The 18,690-nt window shown below is 32.6% G+C and overlaps 1 protein-coding gene across 1 annotated transcript; it reads right to left on the bottom strand.

Annotated features, from left to right (window-relative positions):
• Positions 1 to 776: 776 nt before the first annotated feature.
• Positions 777 to 12,837, bottom strand: LOC105337166 (uncharacterized). Its single transcript, XM_011441793.4, has 3 exons — positions 12,430 to 12,837; positions 3,765 to 4,549; positions 777 to 3,680 (listed from the first exon to the last, which is right to left on the bottom strand). The coding sequence occupies exons 2-3, from the start codon at positions 4,127 to 4,129 to the stop codon at positions 2,720 to 2,722; spliced, it is 1,326 nt and encodes a 441-aa protein (XP_011440095.4). The 5' UTR covers positions 4,130 to 4,549; positions 12,430 to 12,837; the 3' UTR covers positions 777 to 2,719.
• Positions 12,838 to 18,690: the final 5,853 nt, after the last annotated feature.

The following is an 18,690-nucleotide window of genomic DNA, read 5'->3' as shown; positions in this document are numbered from 1 at the left end:
CTTTTACACCGTCCCGTTTTAGAAGTATGGAATACAGAACCTGAAGTTATAATCTGATCGAAACACGCATTTCCTTTATTATTATTTTCGTTATAACTCAGATTTGAGGTAGAATTAGCTCATGATTTTTGCAATTTATACTTTCTTTTCCATAAGGATTATTTATGCTAAATTACGTTGAAAATGATTCGGCAGTTCTTGAGAAGAAGATTTTTAAAAATGCACCCCCTTTTCTACATTTTCAAGGTTTTCTCCGCTCTAAATAAAGATCAGTCTTTCATTTCTGCAATTTATATTTGTCTTCCCATGAGAAAGCTTTGTGCCAAATTTGGTTGAAATTGGTCGAGCAGTTTAGGAGAAGAAGTTCAAAATGTTAAAAGTTTACAGACGGACGGACGACGGACAAAATGTGATCAGAATAGCTCACTTGAGCTTTCAGCTCAGGTGAGCTAAAAGCATGTTATTGCAAGATAACAATTTAGCAAAAGTGAAATGTAAAACAAATAACCCAATACTAAACATATTCCTCGTCATAACCAACCAACAAGTCTGTTAACCTATACACATTTTAAAGAAAAAAATTGGTACTATGAAGGTAATATTTTAACATATCAAATACACAATAATCAGTAGAACTAGGATACATAATGTAGTTATAATTGATTTCATAAATAAACTCATATTAAATAGACAAAGATATATATATATATATAGAGAGAGAGAGAGAGAGAGAGAGAGAGAGAGAGAGAGAGAGAGAGGGAGATTGCCGTAACTGTACAATATAAACTGTATAGTGAAAAGTAAAACTATTCCGGGCAAATGCGACGGCATTACTGGCATGTTTACAAACATATGGTTACATATTTAAAAAAAATTTACTCTGTTGTATATGTAGATGATGGACGTTGAATATCCCACAATTTTTTCACATTTTTGAAGATTTTTTTGGTGTTAGTTTTTTTATTTTTCATTTTTTTTTTAAAATTTTTATAAAGGGGTTTTTGAAGTTTTTTGTGTTTTTTAATTTTATTTATATCAAAAATTCCTTTCCGTGGAAATCGATTTTGTCGATTTGTATATGTCATTAAACATTATTGTTAATATGGAATGACAAATCTTAATATAGAGTACATCATTGTATAAGTATACCTAAAAAACAAGGTATTTGAGTTATAAACTTTATACATGTACATGTACTGTAAAATTAATCAACAATTGCAAAATGGTTATAAGGTATGCTTACTTCTAACAGTATGCACGCACTAATTCTAGCTTTAAAAAATTCAAAGAAGATGTAATTTGCACACTTTCACTGGTTTAGACTGGCATCTCGAATCTTCATCTTGACATTCTTGTTGATGAGTTGTCTTTGTCTTTCATTTCTATTTGATCAGCAATCTCTTCCATTTCATTGGATTAACCCGCACTTTTGTTTGGTTCGATCAACGTATTTTTCGCTTTGTTATTTAGGCAATGAGCAATGTCTTTTGTTTCTCATTTCATTAGTAAAATTGTCTTGCATTTTTTGTTGACTTTGCTGTGTTTTAGAAGATATAACTGAAATGATTCCACAGAGACGAAGTCGAGTATAATCTTTTTTATTCCATTGATGATAGGAATACAGATGAACAATTTTTTTTATGCTGTAGAGAATTTCTAATACGTAGAAGATCGATTTGAAGCAAAGAAAACATCAGCCACGATGATATCGTTCTGTAAAACTTTTCGAGGGATTCCTTACATTTAAAACTGTCATTCTACAGACGTCTTAGTCCTGGAGCAAATTTGGCAACACGACATGTAAATGCATGAAATATCCAGGCTTGTCATCTTTCAAGCAAGTTTAATTTAATTGGGAATCATAATCCGTTATCTCTTCCCGTTAAGCTTAGCGATGTATTAGATATAAAAGTTCAGCCAAAAGCTACTCAATGTATATTTGTGTTAACTAAATTGTGATGGCTCTTGCTTAAAACTGAAATGAATGATTTTGTTGCAAAATCAGTTAATGTGGTAACATGGGATTATTATAAGTATTTGAGACAAATAATGTGAAAATTTAGGCGAGATACAGCGTGATATATTTTTTTAATTTGCTACAAAGGGAGTATATTGGACGAATTCTATCGTTGAACCAGGTCCGTAAGACATCTGTCATTTTAACGATAGAAAATTCTTTCTAGATCCGCGCATAAGCTATTCTAATTCGGTATACGATTCATACACTGTCGTTTTTACTTCCTAAACCGTAATTTTGATTCGGCTTCTCTCCTTTTGAAAATAGCTTTTAAAAAACGAACCAGATATGTAAAAAACGTGTACAAATAATTCTGAGATTTTTATTAAAAACAGATTTGCAGAGTGTTTTATTACTACTTAAGTTTTATTTATCTCTTTTGTTGTTATATTTTCAACCAAAATCACCTTAGAAATATTTGCGAAGAGTTATTAAAGAAAAAAGTGAAAAGTCTGGATAATAATAGTAGTGTTGCAGGGTTCAAATATTGTACTTTTTATATCTTTAATTCCTTTCTCTATAGTTTTAATGTAATTTGATACTAGTCTTTTGTTCTTGTGTTGTGGAAAAAAAATGTAATATGCACATGTACCAAAAAGACAGACTTGTTCTTGACATCTACAAACGCCTCAAGATGCAACGCCAATTTGTTGAAACAGCAGTATTTTTAAATAGTTATTTGCCAGTGGCACGAACTTTGTATCAGCTGATTGCAACCAAGCTGCTAGTCTCCCTCTGATTTTCCAAACAAAGTCTTAATTTCAGTTTATATTCCATTTCTAAGCACTGAATACCTTCTTGAAGCCGAAAAGTCATGTATTTGTTCCCAGATGACCACCTGCCTAAATATACAAAGGCTGGAGATATGGTATCTTCCACAACATCATTCTGCATCAGAAAAATCAAAGCTCCACTATGACCCTCTCTTCCAAATGAGCGGCCTTCTTCTGATTGAATTATGTCAACTCGTTTTGGTGCAGTTGCAAAAGGATTTATATTGTTCACTGAAGATTCCATGGTCATGAATTGCACTCCACAGTATTTACCCTTCTGTTGATTGCCATCGCAGTCCCATTTAAAAACGGATTTCCCAGTATGACTTTCAATTGTTGATCTAAAATCAGCAACTTCGATGCGTCTACTATGAGGGACAGCTACTGTTGTATCACAGTGTGCGAAAGTTTGATTGCTAACGATCCCACAAGTTATGTCGACCACTGCATTGAATGGGTTTTCCATTTGTTTACTAAATGGATACATGTTTATACCCAACTCTTCTCTATCACAAGTACAATCTATGCGCTTACTTTCACATTTAGAACACTTTAGGAAGAATACTCGCATTTCTTTTTCAGGGGCAACGTGTTCACATGTGATAAAATAAAGTTGTTTTGAAGCTTTTGGGTTTTTCCAATTGCTCTCAACCATCTCTGCAAACGTGGTGATCATACCACGGCGATTATCTTTACCTTCTATCAAATCTCCAATCCGGTGGTGAAAAATAGGTTCTTGCCACGCTTGGAGACTGGATCTGTCTACATCATGATGTGGCTTTACTGACCATTTAACACGTTTGAGCAGACTTTCATCATCTAGCAAAGCAGTGTCGACGTACACCTTGAATTCTTTGTCCTCTATTCCAAATGATCTTATCCCAGGTATCCTGCAAAGGAAATGAAACCAACTTGAAGAATAAAACAGTTACAAAGTAATTGCTGAAAAGAAAATTTATTGAAACACAAGTTACCTCGAAAGACGAACTTGAACATCATAGGAAACTTCATCATTGACTTTGCATGAACTTGTGATGTTGCGGAGTTTAGGAATGAACTGTTTCTGCATAATATCGACGAGTTTGCTTATTGTCTTGATTTCATCGTTGAAGTTTTCTTTCATGCACTTTGGCCAATTGTATTTGACTTGTTTCCAAACAGTTATCACCTCACGATTCCTCCAACCTGGTGAATGACTTTTATATTTAGACGTCAGTTCGTCTGACTGACGAACAATGCAAACCATCATTCCATTCATAAAACATTGAAAGTAGTCTACCAATGTTTGTAAACAGCCACCACTATCTGCTAGCTCCTTAAAACACGCATTAATAGTCATTTTGCACAACGCATCAACAGCTCGATCTCTTATATGGCGTTGATCTAACTGACTATCCTTGATAAACTGAGTATGCTCAAAGAATGTGTGCTCAGCATCAAAAGAGATTTCGTCGTGTAAAATGCGGTTTTAACAATTATCGACGTTGTCACAAGTTGGTACTTTTTTTAGCCCTTGTAACCATTTCTCAGCAGATCTTAACATATTTTCGCATTGCTTGTGCATCCAATCTTTTATTTTCCTCGTGAGAAAACCTCGAAACATCGCGTCTTTTTCAGAAAATACTACTGGCATTGGTTGAGATTGGTTTGCTTCAAGTGAATCAATCACCGTTTGCATTTCATTCTTTGACCTCGGTGTAAATGTCAACACGATAACACTATCGCTCAGATAGTTTTTCTTGATGTTTTCCATATACATCTATAAAGGAAAAAATAAAATCCGTTTGTTAATAATGGTCATTCTCATTTTGAATTTTAGTTTTTATCAATACCTTTTATGCTTTATTTCATGCAAACAATGCCTATAAAAATTCGAATCTATGCATTATTTATTTCTTGATAAAATGAATAATGTCACAACAAGTTTTGCCAGGCGGTGGAAAGCGCGACGTCAAAAATGCCCAATTTTTAAGTCGTTGCTAATTTTAAAAGATTTCACTTCGTTTTTCGATAACATTTCGTACGTTTGATTTCAAAAAATGTCAGGGAAAATATTCATTTCCTTGAACAAGTACCCAACTTGCACATTCACTATACATTTCTAAATTTGTTTTAAAAATATTTCATAAGTACAAACGATCGCATATTCCAAACATGCCCTGCATTTCTTATTGTACGTTAATACAAGGTGTCCCAAAATATCTGATACCATTTTCTCTTTGAATAACTTTCGATCAAAATTATCGAACAAAACATTAAATGAATTTTACTAAATGTATATGATGTAATTTTTGTTAAATGTTTATACATTTTTACCAATTGAGCCTTCTTTTTTTTTTTTTTTACAAAAACACAACACATTTAAATATTGTGCCCAAAATGACGTTCTTTTTTTATCAATGAGGACGTCAAGTCGATGACTAAAATTTTTCACTACAGCAGCACATGTCTCAGCCGAAATTTTCTGAATTAATCTACGTATTGAGATTTTCAGTTCTTCAACAGAGTCTGGTTATGGTTTGTATATAAATCCTTTAAGATGTCCCAATAAAAAGAAATCCAAGGGGCTCTGGTCGGGAGAGTGAGGGCACCAAACATTTGCGGTTTTAGAAGAAACGAAGTTTCCATCAAATGTCATGCAACCAATCGGTAACATATCAGGTGGTGTGGGGTCGCGCCATCTTGTTGAAACCAGATATCCTTTAGCTTAATTCCTCTTCTGGTTAAACTTGGGAGAATTTTTTTCTTTAAAATTTCAAGGTAACGGATACCGTTTCACCATTTTCATTTTCAAAGAGGAAAGATCCGATTATTCGAACTCATTGCAGCCAAAACTGTTACGTGTACTTTTTTTACCATGTAAATGGTTATGAATGTAAAGATTGGGGTTTTGCTACCCCAGTAACTTGCATTTCTTTTATTCACAATTTTATTCAGATAGAAATGAGCTTTATTAGAAAAACAAATGTCTTGAACGATTGCAGTGTTTTTATCATCCATTTAGCAAACAAAGTGATACTGAAATTCGCTTTATGTTTGAGATATTGCATAATAGATATTCTATATGGCTTCAAATGGAGCTCAAATCTTAAGATTCTTGTGCACGCTAGCTAGATCTGCTGGAAGTTATTCTGTTCCTAAAGCCCCTTTCACAATTGGCGTACGAGCACTTTACAGCACTTTGCGATCAGAATATCAAAGCTTCGCAAGAGCTCTCGCATTATTCCACGATGTTTAAAATTTCGCATTCGTTTCATGCGTTTAAAAGCCAAAGTCGGGGTCAATTGTGATCTGAAACAGATATGCTTATACAGTGTATACTATATAAGGCAACTACTAGTATTCGCCCCGTTTTATTTTCGCTCATTTTGCTCTTTGTGTCAGTTTGCGGATTAAGGTTTGGCGAATTTCAATGTATCATATTATCTCTCTTTAAACATTGTTTGTCGAGTTGAAGACGAGCCAAAACCGCGTAAGTGGACGCAAAAATGTCACGGGGCCAAAATAATCCTGTATCCAGTATATAATAGTGGCAAAGCATGGAAACTAAAGACGATTAATCTTGCAACGATAGTAAAACGTTGAAAGATTACATGAGGCACGTTGAGCAACAGTCTCATGGTCGCACAACATTCGCATAAACAGTTGCAATTTAGTTACGATCTTTAAAAATTGCGCATCGCTCTTGCAAGTACACCAACGTTGTAAAACGTTCGTACTTATGTTCGTTCGTTGCATTGCAAGAATTTGTATGGCACTTGTTCGCGTCTGAATAGTGTGCATGTCCACTAAAAATTTTGGCCAAATATTGTTTAATTTACATGTATACGAGTTTTAAATGGTATCAGATATTATGGGACACCCTAGGCCTGTATGTATATTTTGTAATTTTTATATTAAGCGTCTTGTCTTCCCGATATGGTCGTTCAGAAATTTTCTTTCATTTCTATCGGATGGAGTTGATTTGAACAATTCAATTTTGTTTTTGGTTGCTCAACTTTATAATCACTAAATGCATTTCTAAGCGATTTTGTATATTTTATTCATTGTAAAACCACCTAAGGATCTGTTTCTTGATCTTTACATTTTTTTTAGATACTGTTGCGCCGCCTAAAACGATGAAATAGCCATTCCCTATATTCAAACCTCAACTTGTCTTACAGTGTGCTTAAAAAAATCTTTTTAAAATGCGCTATTATATAAATAGTGCCTGTTTGGGAGGGTACAGTTGAAAATGACACCCCGAGAAAACCATTGTCAACCGACGCGAAGCGGAGGTTGACAATGGTTTTCGAGGGGTGTCGATTTCACCTGTTATCCTCCAAACAGGCACTATTTATTTTATTATACTGAATGTCAGTTTTAAAGAAAACTTAACTGCTTTTCTATTGGAATGACTTGAATTTTACGGCGAACCGTACGCGCATCATTTATGCGCATGTAACAATTCGTTATGTTACCCGTTGCCAAGTGTGTTGCTAACGCTGAGGGTAATAGAAAGGATTATCAACTGCGTCTAAACCCATCAGATTTCAGTATTTAACATGAAAGTATAATAAAGCTAAAATGTTTATTAGGTACATGTAAATAAAAAAACAATGCAGAAATTTAAATACCTTTTTTTCTTTACTTTTTATTCGAAGAGTACTTTTCCTCGCGATATACGTTTTATGTGCTAATTTTTTTTTTTTTTTTTGGTTTTTTGGGGGGGTTTTATTATTGTTATTGCGCCGTATGTCAAATCTACGACGTAATGTGTTTTACCAACTTTAATTCATACAATATTTAATTAAAATCGACACATAATTTATTGCAAATAACTCAAAATTGTTGTGGCACAAGCTTCATCTTTCTGTGTCTTCGATTAACTAAATAACATCACTTGTCTATGTAACTCTGGGACAACCCTCGTATGACTGTTGTTTGGTGTTGTTGTTGGGTTGGGGTTTTTTTTTTTGGGGGGGGGGTGTATCCATTTATACGTATTTTTCTTTGTAATTACAGGAAAAACATTTCATGTATCTCATAAAATTAACAACATTGATGACTTAAAATGACTTGAAACTAATTGATTTTTAATACATGTACATTGGTGGATCAAAAGCCGTTGTTTGTAAATCATGTAGTTATTTTTTCTAATTGAATTATTGTTATTTTTTTCATTGTCGGTTTCAAAAAAATGAACACTTTACAAAAAAATTCTTAGCCTTTCTATTGTTCTTGTTTATGTTTTAATGCAATAAAATATTGCGACACTATCCGTAACAAAAAATAATCAGCTGTATGTCACGTGATTCGGAATGGAGAAAATGATCCGATAAAGAAGGAAGCATCATTCATCAAAGTACATCGATATATTTTTTAAATCAGTGATTGCTGGGAAAAGAAATTATTACACATGATGTTATAAGTCAAACAGGGTACCATGACACCAGAGGCACCTGATGTTATATATTTTTCTCATATTAAGAAATATATACTAGTATTCTCAATCTAATAATACGCAAGTGTACTATTAGGTAGAGGGTACATGTGTGTATATATATATATTTAAAATATAACGTCAGGTGCCTGTGCATGGAACAATATTTTATTCTTAATTGAACTCGGTCTTGGGTACGAACTATCAAAGCCAATTGTAAATTTTTCAATAATGATATAAAATTCTTAATAACAACTCTTAAAATGTTTTGAAATTGTGTTGTTACAGCTAGTTATATTGACAATTAGAGAATGGATTGTTAATTTTTTTTAATCATACAACCAAAATATCTTTATCTCAAGAATGACTTTCTTCTTCTCTAAAACAATTTTTAATTGACTGCCGTCATGAGAAAAGGGCCCTTAAGGTCAAAATTTCACAAACTCACTTTTTTGTCAATTCTAATTAGTCAGCTCTTTCTGAATACAAATATACAAAGATATCCAAGATCTTTTATATTTCAAGCATTTTATGACAATTTTAGTAAGAGATGTTAACACGACTTTGACGTAGCTCGTCGAAAACGTCACGACGTCACGAACGTCAAATTTTTTTGGCATTAATTTTTTTCTTCTATACTTCCTTTCATCGTCTTTAATTGTTTGAAGTAGGATTAATTAATAATTTTTTACAATTCTATATTTTTTACAATTTTCACAAAAGAGATCAAAACATTTTGAATAAACAGATATAGTTAAAGTTCGGCACACTTCTGATGACTCCACATGCAATAACCCCCCCCCCCCCCCCGAAACATAAGATAGATAGATAAAGGATATCTAAGGAAAACAAATATCAGTCCTCTCCCCAACCTTTGAATACATCAAAGTTATTTAATTAAGCTGCCGAGAAACAATAAAAACAAACATTTAACAAACATAAAGATGGTGAAATTCGATGCCCGTGTTTCCACAATTTCGGGGCATTGTCAAATTGCATACACGAATTTATTTCCAAAAAAGAGAAATGTTTAATTTTTTTTATTAACATTTTGCACGGAAATTTTATCGCATATTTACTGATATTACTTTTTAAGTATCTTCATAGTTCTGAAGCAAGTTTAAAATCAATTATAGCTGTTTTTGAAACTCGGATGTTATGGTGTTAAATTATTGTCAAGATTTCTCTTCTCTTTTATACGTTATCAACACTTAATTCTTATGAAATGACCGATGGAAAAAATCGGCTTCGACTGTCTCACTGAAAAATAATTACAGGTACAAGAATGTGGACAGTTGATTTGAGAGAAAAGATTTTAACAAAAATGGCAGCATATATTTATAGATTAAAATTTACATCCTCTAAGTATGATTCCCTCTATTTCGTACGAAATTGATTGTAATTCACAGCTGTATAGAAACAGACAGGACTGGAATCTACTCGGTCCAGTTCTAACCATACAGTTTATCGATCGGTCGAAATCTTTAGCAACTTCAGAAAAATCACGGATTGCACGAACTAATCATGATGATACCAAACTCAAATTCCCGTATAAGACACTTTGGCTACAGCTTTCATATATCGTTCTGGTGTACATTAACAATAATTTGATGACCTTTACTTACTTTTTCTATCAATTCAATTCATTAATTTATTAAATGAAAGATGTAAATATAAACAATAAAATGCTTTCTTCGGCGATACATGCGGGCTATAAAGATAGCCACATTAAGAACCCGGGTTACATTAATTTTTTCGGTACTGATCGCTACATTTTTTTTATGTTTATTGTTTAAATATACTCGTGCACACCTAATTAAGTGTATCAAATACGACAGACCAACAAAATACAAAAGCCACCCCACGTTCTGAATCTACACTTCTATTCAATCGCTTTGTAAGTTCATGCATACCGTTGTATTGTTGTGATGCGATTTTTATAAACCATAATCGTTGAAATAATTAATTATACATAAGCATTATTCACTTTTTTTTGCAAAATGCAAGATTGCAAGTAAATTTCAATTAGGCTTCTGCATTAAATATGTCCATTCTTTTGCACTAATTGGTAGTACAGTGCCGATAGACGTAGCTTATACTCAGTGAGAAGTAATATTTTTACATGTTGACTTAATTTAATTTTCTTAATTCGATGTTACATGATGTGATAAAAATCTCTCTCTCTCTCTCTCTCTCTCTCTCTCTCTCTCTCTCTCTCTCTCTCTCTCTCTCTCTCTCATTGAATACAACAAATATCGGCCAAGTGATTATCAATTTTAAACAAAATGACAAATTAAATGATAGACGTTTATAGAGTGTATAAAGTTGCATACGGTATTCCGAAGATTTTTTTATTGCTGTACATTGTAACAAATACACATAAACACTGACTTCAGTATCATCGAAATTTGTTCCTTGTTTAAAAAAGAAAAGATGAGAAACCATCGACTATGAAGGTGAATTGTACGGCGATGCATGTTATTAATTGTTAATGTCGCACATGTAGTGTTTATATTTATCGATAAACATGAATTGATTTTTAAAACGGCAATTTATCGACTTGATATCAAACGTACATAGTAGTATAATGATTGCGTTTACAAACCTGTTTCATTTAAGGAATTTTGAATCATGTACGTAACTGATTTGAAATGAATATAATTATATAAAATGCCACAAATCCATGAAAATGTGGTGAGTTTTCAGGCATGTTATGACTGATTTTTTTTTCTGTACGTTAGCTCAAAAAGTACACACAACAAGTGGATTTGGGTAGTTGAATTGCACAAGAAAACAAAATATGCTGCGCTCAAATAATAAACAAGTTTTTCATTCGTACAGGTATACATGTATATACTTTTATGTTGCTTCATTAAAGGCACTTAACATGAAAATGTCACTAAGATTAAGATTTTTCCATGAAATTAAATGCAATATATCAGAGTAGATTTTTACGCTGTCAAAATATTTCTCAACTCTTCTAATCCGTTAGTTATAGCTTTTTAATTCATTAAAAAATTTCAAAATTTGATCGCAAATTCTTTAATTGTAATAGAATATGCGAGAACTTATTTAGTATGTCGGCAGTAGCACTTTAATTGAGACATAGCCGCTTCTCTCGTGTTCCTTCCGACTAATTTAAAAAATGCCGAATCGCCTCCCGTGAGATAAACTTCCAAACTTATAATTTGAAATATTTGACTTGTATTGTTTCACAGTAATTACTGCACAGATAACTGCTAGATTTGAACAATACTGCTCTGCATCGATTCGGTATGTCTCAGCCTTCAACCCGTCTTATCAACAACGAGTGTGCAGTGTAGTTTTTTTTACTTTATTAAATCACACATGTATATATTGCTCATGCAAACTAAAGTTGTATAATTTTTCTCAGATTACCTTATAAATCACCATCGGAAATCCACGACCAGTCTCGCATTCAATTATACGCGTATGCGAGACGGGTCTTTGGTTTCTAACAATGATTTATAAAAAAGTGATTTCCCAATTAGAGCATATTTTCATCACACACTAGAATGTAAACTGTGGTGTTTAATTTTCATAGCGGATGCAAAAGCAGCAATTTTATGACGTCTCAGCAGCAACTTGGGTGCAATATTACGCGTTCGAAATGTGTAGATATTGACGATACATGTGTATATTTCAGTTATCAAATGTTTATTTTTTAAATCAACATGTAATATTTGACTGAAAAAAATATTAATCGCGGTATTATTAAAACAAGGCCAGACTCTAGTTATACAGAAAATACAACACAGACGCAGAAAAGATTAGAAACAGAAAAAAAAAAATGCGTTTACAATGCCGCAACTTTGACGTCGTTTTCTGAATTTCAATTATTCAATTCATCACAATTTTAAAAATGAACATGCATAGAAAAGCATAGTAATGCAAAGTAATGCCATGTAATGCCAGCATGACCCTAGATTTTGGAAAGTAATGCATTACATTAGCATTACTTGTAATGCTAGATTTGTGGCATTACACATTACAAGCATTACTTTGAAAACATGTAATGCATTGCAATGCATTACCATTACATTTAGCATTACCCCAAGCCTGGTCTGTAGTATAATTTTGTTGCATTAATACGCAATCTTCAGTATTAAATCAACGAATTGGTTATGAAAGATAATAAACTATTAAGAATTAAAATAGTTTACTATGATTTTCAAGGATTCGAATTTATATTATACCTGTGGTTTATCCAGCCAGTCTGCCCTTGAAACTAAAACGATTGGAAGAATAAAATGATCTTCCACTCTGGCCTGTTTTAAAGCCTCCTCTGCATCCGAAATATGAAGTCTAGTTCCTTCTCCATAGGATTCTGGCAAACTCCACTCTAAAAAGGCATCAATGTCTTCGTCACTTTTTGAAACAATAAACAGTTTCATTTTCGATTGTATCTTCCAACATCTTTCAGGTAAAGTTCTCGGGAAATTTATCTCCTTCATTTGTCCTCTGAATGCAGTAATTTCATTTGACAATTTTCTATTAATTTCGGTGATTGTTTTATCCACACAGTCAGGGATATCGAACTCCCTGCACACGCCTTCCATTCCAGCCATTTTCAAATCGGCTATTTTTAATCTGGGTTTTCCGAAAATCAAAAATAGTTCCACGTCATTGAAAATGCTGCAACTAGTACGACAGCATTTCCGTGCCGAATTTTTTTTAAATAAATTCTTTTATATTTTAATTCATTGTACAATTTAGTTTACTTTTAAATCGCTTGTTATGGAAGCAGTACGCTGACAGTGTCACATTGACACTTTTTTGATTTCACACTTTAATGTGTAGTCTAGAATACCACATTTTGCACATTAATCTATAAATTTTGCTCAAACACGCTTTCGTAGTTTTTACTATTATTGATTTTTTGTTCACGTCTACGATTTAGAGGTGAGGATTTCCCAAGTGGCATGTGTTAAAGGGGCATGGTCACGATTTTGGTGAAATATTTCTATGTTTTACAGGGCTCACAATTCTTTGTCATGTAAACAAGGCTCGGTCCTGTTTTTGTTTACATAGGTTCAATATACCAGTAAAAATCTTTTTCCAGCTTATTTATCTATCTTTTTATTTATTTTAAGCATAGATAAACAGTTCCTTACGTTTAACACGGTTTAAAACTGAAATTTTTACTTTTAACATTCAAAATGTAAACAAGCGCTTTGTTTACATAGCGAAGAATTTCAAGCTCTGTAACTCGCTTATAACTCAACAAATGACACTCAAATTTCGGTTGCCTATTTAAAATGCCTTTCTGAAGCATTGTAAATATTAAAATCGGAAATATAATTTTTGACCAAAATCGTGACCATGCCCCTTTAAAGAGTTGGTGAACCCATGAGTATTTGCCAGACCCAGACTAAATTGAGGAAGAAATTACAAATCATTTATAATTAGTATTTGTTAAAAAAAAAAAAATATTCTTACCTGTAAAACCTTAAAAAAAATAAAGTTTTACAATGGATTTTAAAAGTTATACAAACGATTTAACGTTAGATTCTATTCTTTAAAAAGTACGAGTGATTGTCTTCGTTTTACACACGACTTTATGAATTGTAAAAACTTAACGAGTTTGAAATCACACAATTGAATTTTTTAAATTTTACAAACCCTTTTTCATATTTTTTTTTTCCTGCTACAGGATACATTTCCTCCTTTTTTTTTTTTAAAAAAGTGTAGGATTTTTAAAACAAATTAAATGGAATAAACAACATTATTTTGACATCCTACATTTTTTTGTATATTTTGTCCATGTATGCCATTCAATGACAAACCACGTTGATGATTTTTCAAAACCTTTGCATAATTTTTTTCTTGAATAATTTTTTTTCACATAATTGGATTTAGGGAGATCAACAAGTAAATAGTTGATGCTGTGTTTGCATTATATAAACGTTAATAAGACGTCTGAAGATTAAATGAAAACATATATATATATATATATATATATATATATATATATATATATATATATATATATATATATATATATATATATATATATATATATATAAAAGAAAAAAAGCAACACTAACTGCTTTTTTTCTTTTATTATATTTTTACCGGACACTGAGAAAATACTTTTGTGATTTGGATATATATATATATATATATATATATATATATATATATATATATATATATATATATATATATATATATATATATATATATATATATATATATATTTGGCCGGAGGAGGATCGGAAATCGTATTTTTAATGCGTTCGCGTTGGAAAGAGCATGGGTTCACCAATGCAGCAAACTCTCTACCATAGTGTAGAAAAAAAGAAATGGGCTAGTAATATATGGTATAAGTACATTATTATCAGAACTCGTGACAATGTTCTTGTAATCCCTAATGGAGGAAACATGTATCGTGTTTTACGCTTGGCCATGATGTGACAAATCTCTCGGGTTCGGACTTCTCGACACAGGACGACGGAGGTAGGTATGCAGAAGAAACTTAAGACAAAATTTACGGTGAATTAATTTTTCCGACACCGCGCGAAAATTCTTAATCACCGATGAAACACATTTGCGCAGTAATGTTAAAAACATTTGTCTTATCCCTGGCTTTGTATTTATTACCAAAGGGGACAGTTTACTAATTAATTAGTTTTTACAAATGTTGTAACAAGAACAGGATTTGTGTTTGATAGCTGTAATTTTTCATCAAACAACATTTTTAAATAAAAACAAAAATTTTGAAGAAAAAAAAAATCGTTAATTACAAAATCCTTGTTTTCTAATAAAAATCGTCATATGTTTAGCAGTCTATTTGGTGCGAGGTTGACAGAAGAAGATTATGAAATTCCTGTTTATTTTATCCGGATTGGTTCTAACGGTCTGGGCCCAAACGGATATTTTCGGATGGATTCAAGGATATAATCTACTACCAGGTAAAAATATATATATATTACGAAATATTACCTTTATATGTATATGATTCTCTAAGGGTTTCTTTAAAAAGCTTGTTTAATAAGGGTTTTTTAGCATGTACAAATGTAAAATGTGCGTTTTGTGAGAGGATAATTTATTAAAAATAACATAGATGTTTTAGTAATAATTTCATAAGGAGATAGAAGCTGAATGATTACGATAAATGTTAATATGATTACACAGAAGTGGAAAATAAAATAAAACGATCAAATGTTGATATCAATGGAAATTTTCAATTCAATTTTTACATGATTGAAAATAAAGTTTTCCTATTTTATTGAAATAAAAGAAGCGAATTACAAATTACCTTTGATTGAAAGAATACAAATTTCATCTAAAAATATTTGAACTAATCAGGAGATACCTAGGAATGTTGAATTTATTTTTTGGCGTTCGGATGCAAGTAAACATCTCAAAAAATTGTCTGCATTATTGATTTTTTTACGGATGGGGATCTTATGTTTTTGGGCGGAAGTTTGGGGCTATTGTTGTGGTACATATTAGTGTCTCTTATAAGATTAATTAGGGGTCACTGATGCCAAAAGCACCTAACCCTGATTTTACATGTATATTTTGTCAAGAGACTTGAAAAAAAGCTTAACACATTGATGCAATTAAGGCTTGACAAAAAGAAGTTAATCTTTACATCCATAGTACTCTTTTCCATTGAATTTGTTTCGATGGTTTATGATAATAGTGCTTTAAAAATGCTGAAATTAAAGGTGTTATTTAATTGTTTTTTTTTTAATTTCAAAATTAATGTAATCAACAAACAGCTTTGCTAGAACCATTTTAACAAGAGCTTGGACTTTGGGTAATTGTGTTAAACAGCAAAGTGACGTAGGCCTGTCTATTTCATTATCAGCCGCTCAGCCATGGCTCTCTGAAATCAACAAGATTTGTCTGGCTTTTGAGCTAAGACTACGCAATCGGTGCATATGACGCTTGAAACCGCGTCATTTTTAACTTATTTTGACGCAAGAATTAGATAGCTACGTCCTACTGAAAGTCCAAGGTCTTGTTAGAATGGTTCTAATTTTCTATACCTTTTTAGCACGAATAAAGTTGCATAACTCTTTCTAGTATTATGTAATTCAAAATGAATATTCAAGAGATGATTTTCATTTGCAAAATACTTAAATAGCATTATTTTAGCTAGACATCTAATATTGATCATTTAATCTTTTTGAATCAACAAAAATTAAGAAAATTCATGATATTTACAAATTCCTAGGGAAAAAAAATGAAAAATTAATGAAAACAATGAAATTTTCTTTTCTTATTCTTTTTTAGGCGACTGTAGGCTACCAATGCGACCAGGATATTCTAAACTAAAATTCCAACAAGGAGAGACCAAGTGGTTCTTCAATATGACTTCCAAACAATGCGAACCGTTCGAATACTTCGGAAGAGGAGGTAACGGCAATCGCTTCCGGACCCCAATACATTGTCTGCGCAGGTGCGGTTGCAGGCAACAGCAAGATCCTGGTCACTGCACCAATTTTACTTTTCCTGTGATCCGATACGCCTACAACAGCATGTGGCGATTTTGCTCGGAGTTTGAGTACTATGGTTGCGGAGGCAACATGAACAATTTTGCAACTTTCTTTGAATGCCAGTTGGGTTGCGGAGGTGGATTTGAATTCTAAAACTTTTAATTTACTAAATATTTTGAGTTTCACATTTTGGAATTTGGTCCAAGACCGTTACGTTCTTTGTGAATTGTCCTTATTCTCTACAGTATTTGCCATGTTTTTGGAAATAAACAACGTTCTTTCTATTGCCCAAGAAGGTTAACTCGAGCATGAACCTAATACAAAAAAGAAAATATTGAAAATGTTTACAGTTGTCTTTCTTTAATTCACTTCAAATGCATTATTTATTAAGATAGGCGGACCAAAAAAAAACCGAAGATTTTTATATATGTGTTCTTGCGTCGCTTGGCTAGTGAGAGCGACTCATCGCTTTGTCAGATCTCTCTAAGTTGCCAAGTCTGTAATTTGATACTTGTATATTACTAAATCCGATTTGGTTTGACTTTACCGATCGCGTTGCGTTCAACTCTTTCAGCTACGTCATACATAAACAATACCCTATTGGTGGATTCAGCTTACCGCTGATTGGCTGCTGGTTAACTAAGACTAAATTATGCACGGACAGAACAACAACATATCTGAGAATGAAAATTTCACATGGGTACTCGTGACTGTCCAAATTGGGCTATTTTTCGAAAGTGTACACGTGATAAAACAATACATACGGTACATAACATATATAGCTGTAGCTCTATGTATAAATTTTGGGTTAGAAAATATAAAGCTACAGTGCATACAATACTTTATCTTACATGTACAAAAAAAACTTTACGGCAATTTGCCGCATATAAAAATAACGCTATTTGAAAAAAATAATAATTCTTCATTTAGTTTACTACTGTTAATAATTGTGTTTTATTTGCCCCAGACTTTCTCCTATTAAACAACCTTCTTCCGTACTCGGAGGCGGATCAAGAACTGTATTTTTTATGTATGTAAACAAACCATTGTTCACGTATGGAGCTGGTGATCGGCGGTTCAGAGACAGGTAAAATAAAGAAATCTGCAGTAAATGGTTTGTGGATATTTTAGTGTATATATATTACACCGAAAGTGATAGGGCAACAGAAGCGAAACGAATCGGACACTTGTCTAACGAAGACGCACATGTACAAACCCCCTTGCACTCTCCACTTCCGTCTCGTTCTTTCACACCATCGTTCAATTCTTTTATTGACTGTCGATTGCCGATCGAAAGGTGTAGAAATCGAGGAATTCATATCTATCACTTCGACTGGCAAGTTAGTAGGTAATACATGTGCATATTACACATTTACGGTATTTACATGAATTGAACGCTTAGCACATGCAACTTCTAAATATCATATTTTTTATAACGCCGTACTCTGGACCGTAGCTTGAGTTGAGGCTATGGTTTAACGCCCGTTTACAGAGACAGAGAGAGAGAGAGAGAGAGTTTTGCGCAGAATTTAAACATAGGGGATAGTCGATTTTGAATGAATAATATTGGGGGGAAATGAACTGTTCTGAGAAATCCTTCAGCTCTGGCATTGCATAAGCATGTACTGATAACTCCGCCTAACTCAACCAATCATAAAGTTTTCACAACGGCGGCGTGTATAATTTATGCATGACGTAGCTGACAGAAATGATCGTGACGCTATAGGAAAAGTCAAACCAAATCGGTTTTGATAATAACTTATTGAACAGTTCTTTATGTAAATTAAGTTTCAAAGTAATTGACACAAAGTGCTTTCTGAAAACAGAATGTTTCAAGTTAATATTTCTAACTAAAATTTGATTTCCATATTTGAATAATTCGTACGGAAGCCCATTTAGGACCTATCAAAAAATATTTTTGAATTTGATATAACGAATTCTTGAATTTGTTAAAACGAATTTAAATCGTTATAACGAATTGTTGAATCCGTTATAACGAATTAAATT

The sequence above is a fragment of the Magallana gigas genome, chromosome 6 (genome assembly GCF_963853765.1).
Source record: "Magallana gigas chromosome 6, xbMagGiga1.1, whole genome shotgun sequence".
Lineage (NCBI taxonomy): Eukaryota > Metazoa > Mollusca > Bivalvia > Ostreida > Ostreidae > Magallana > Magallana gigas.
The sequence above is the reverse complement of the archived record's forward strand: the minus strand, read 5'-3'. Positions and strand labels throughout refer to the sequence as shown.

Bases quoted from the DNA above. Each gene is read 5' to 3' on its own strand.
- LOC105337166 (XM_011441793.4), bottom strand. From the start codon at position 4,129: ATGACTATTAATGCGTGTTTTAAGGAGCTAGCAGATAGTGGTGGCTGT. The intron at 3,681-3,764 runs GTAACTTGTGTT...TTTCCTTTGCAG, and splicing joins GTTCAAGTTCGTCTTTCGAG to GATACCTGGGATAAGATCAT.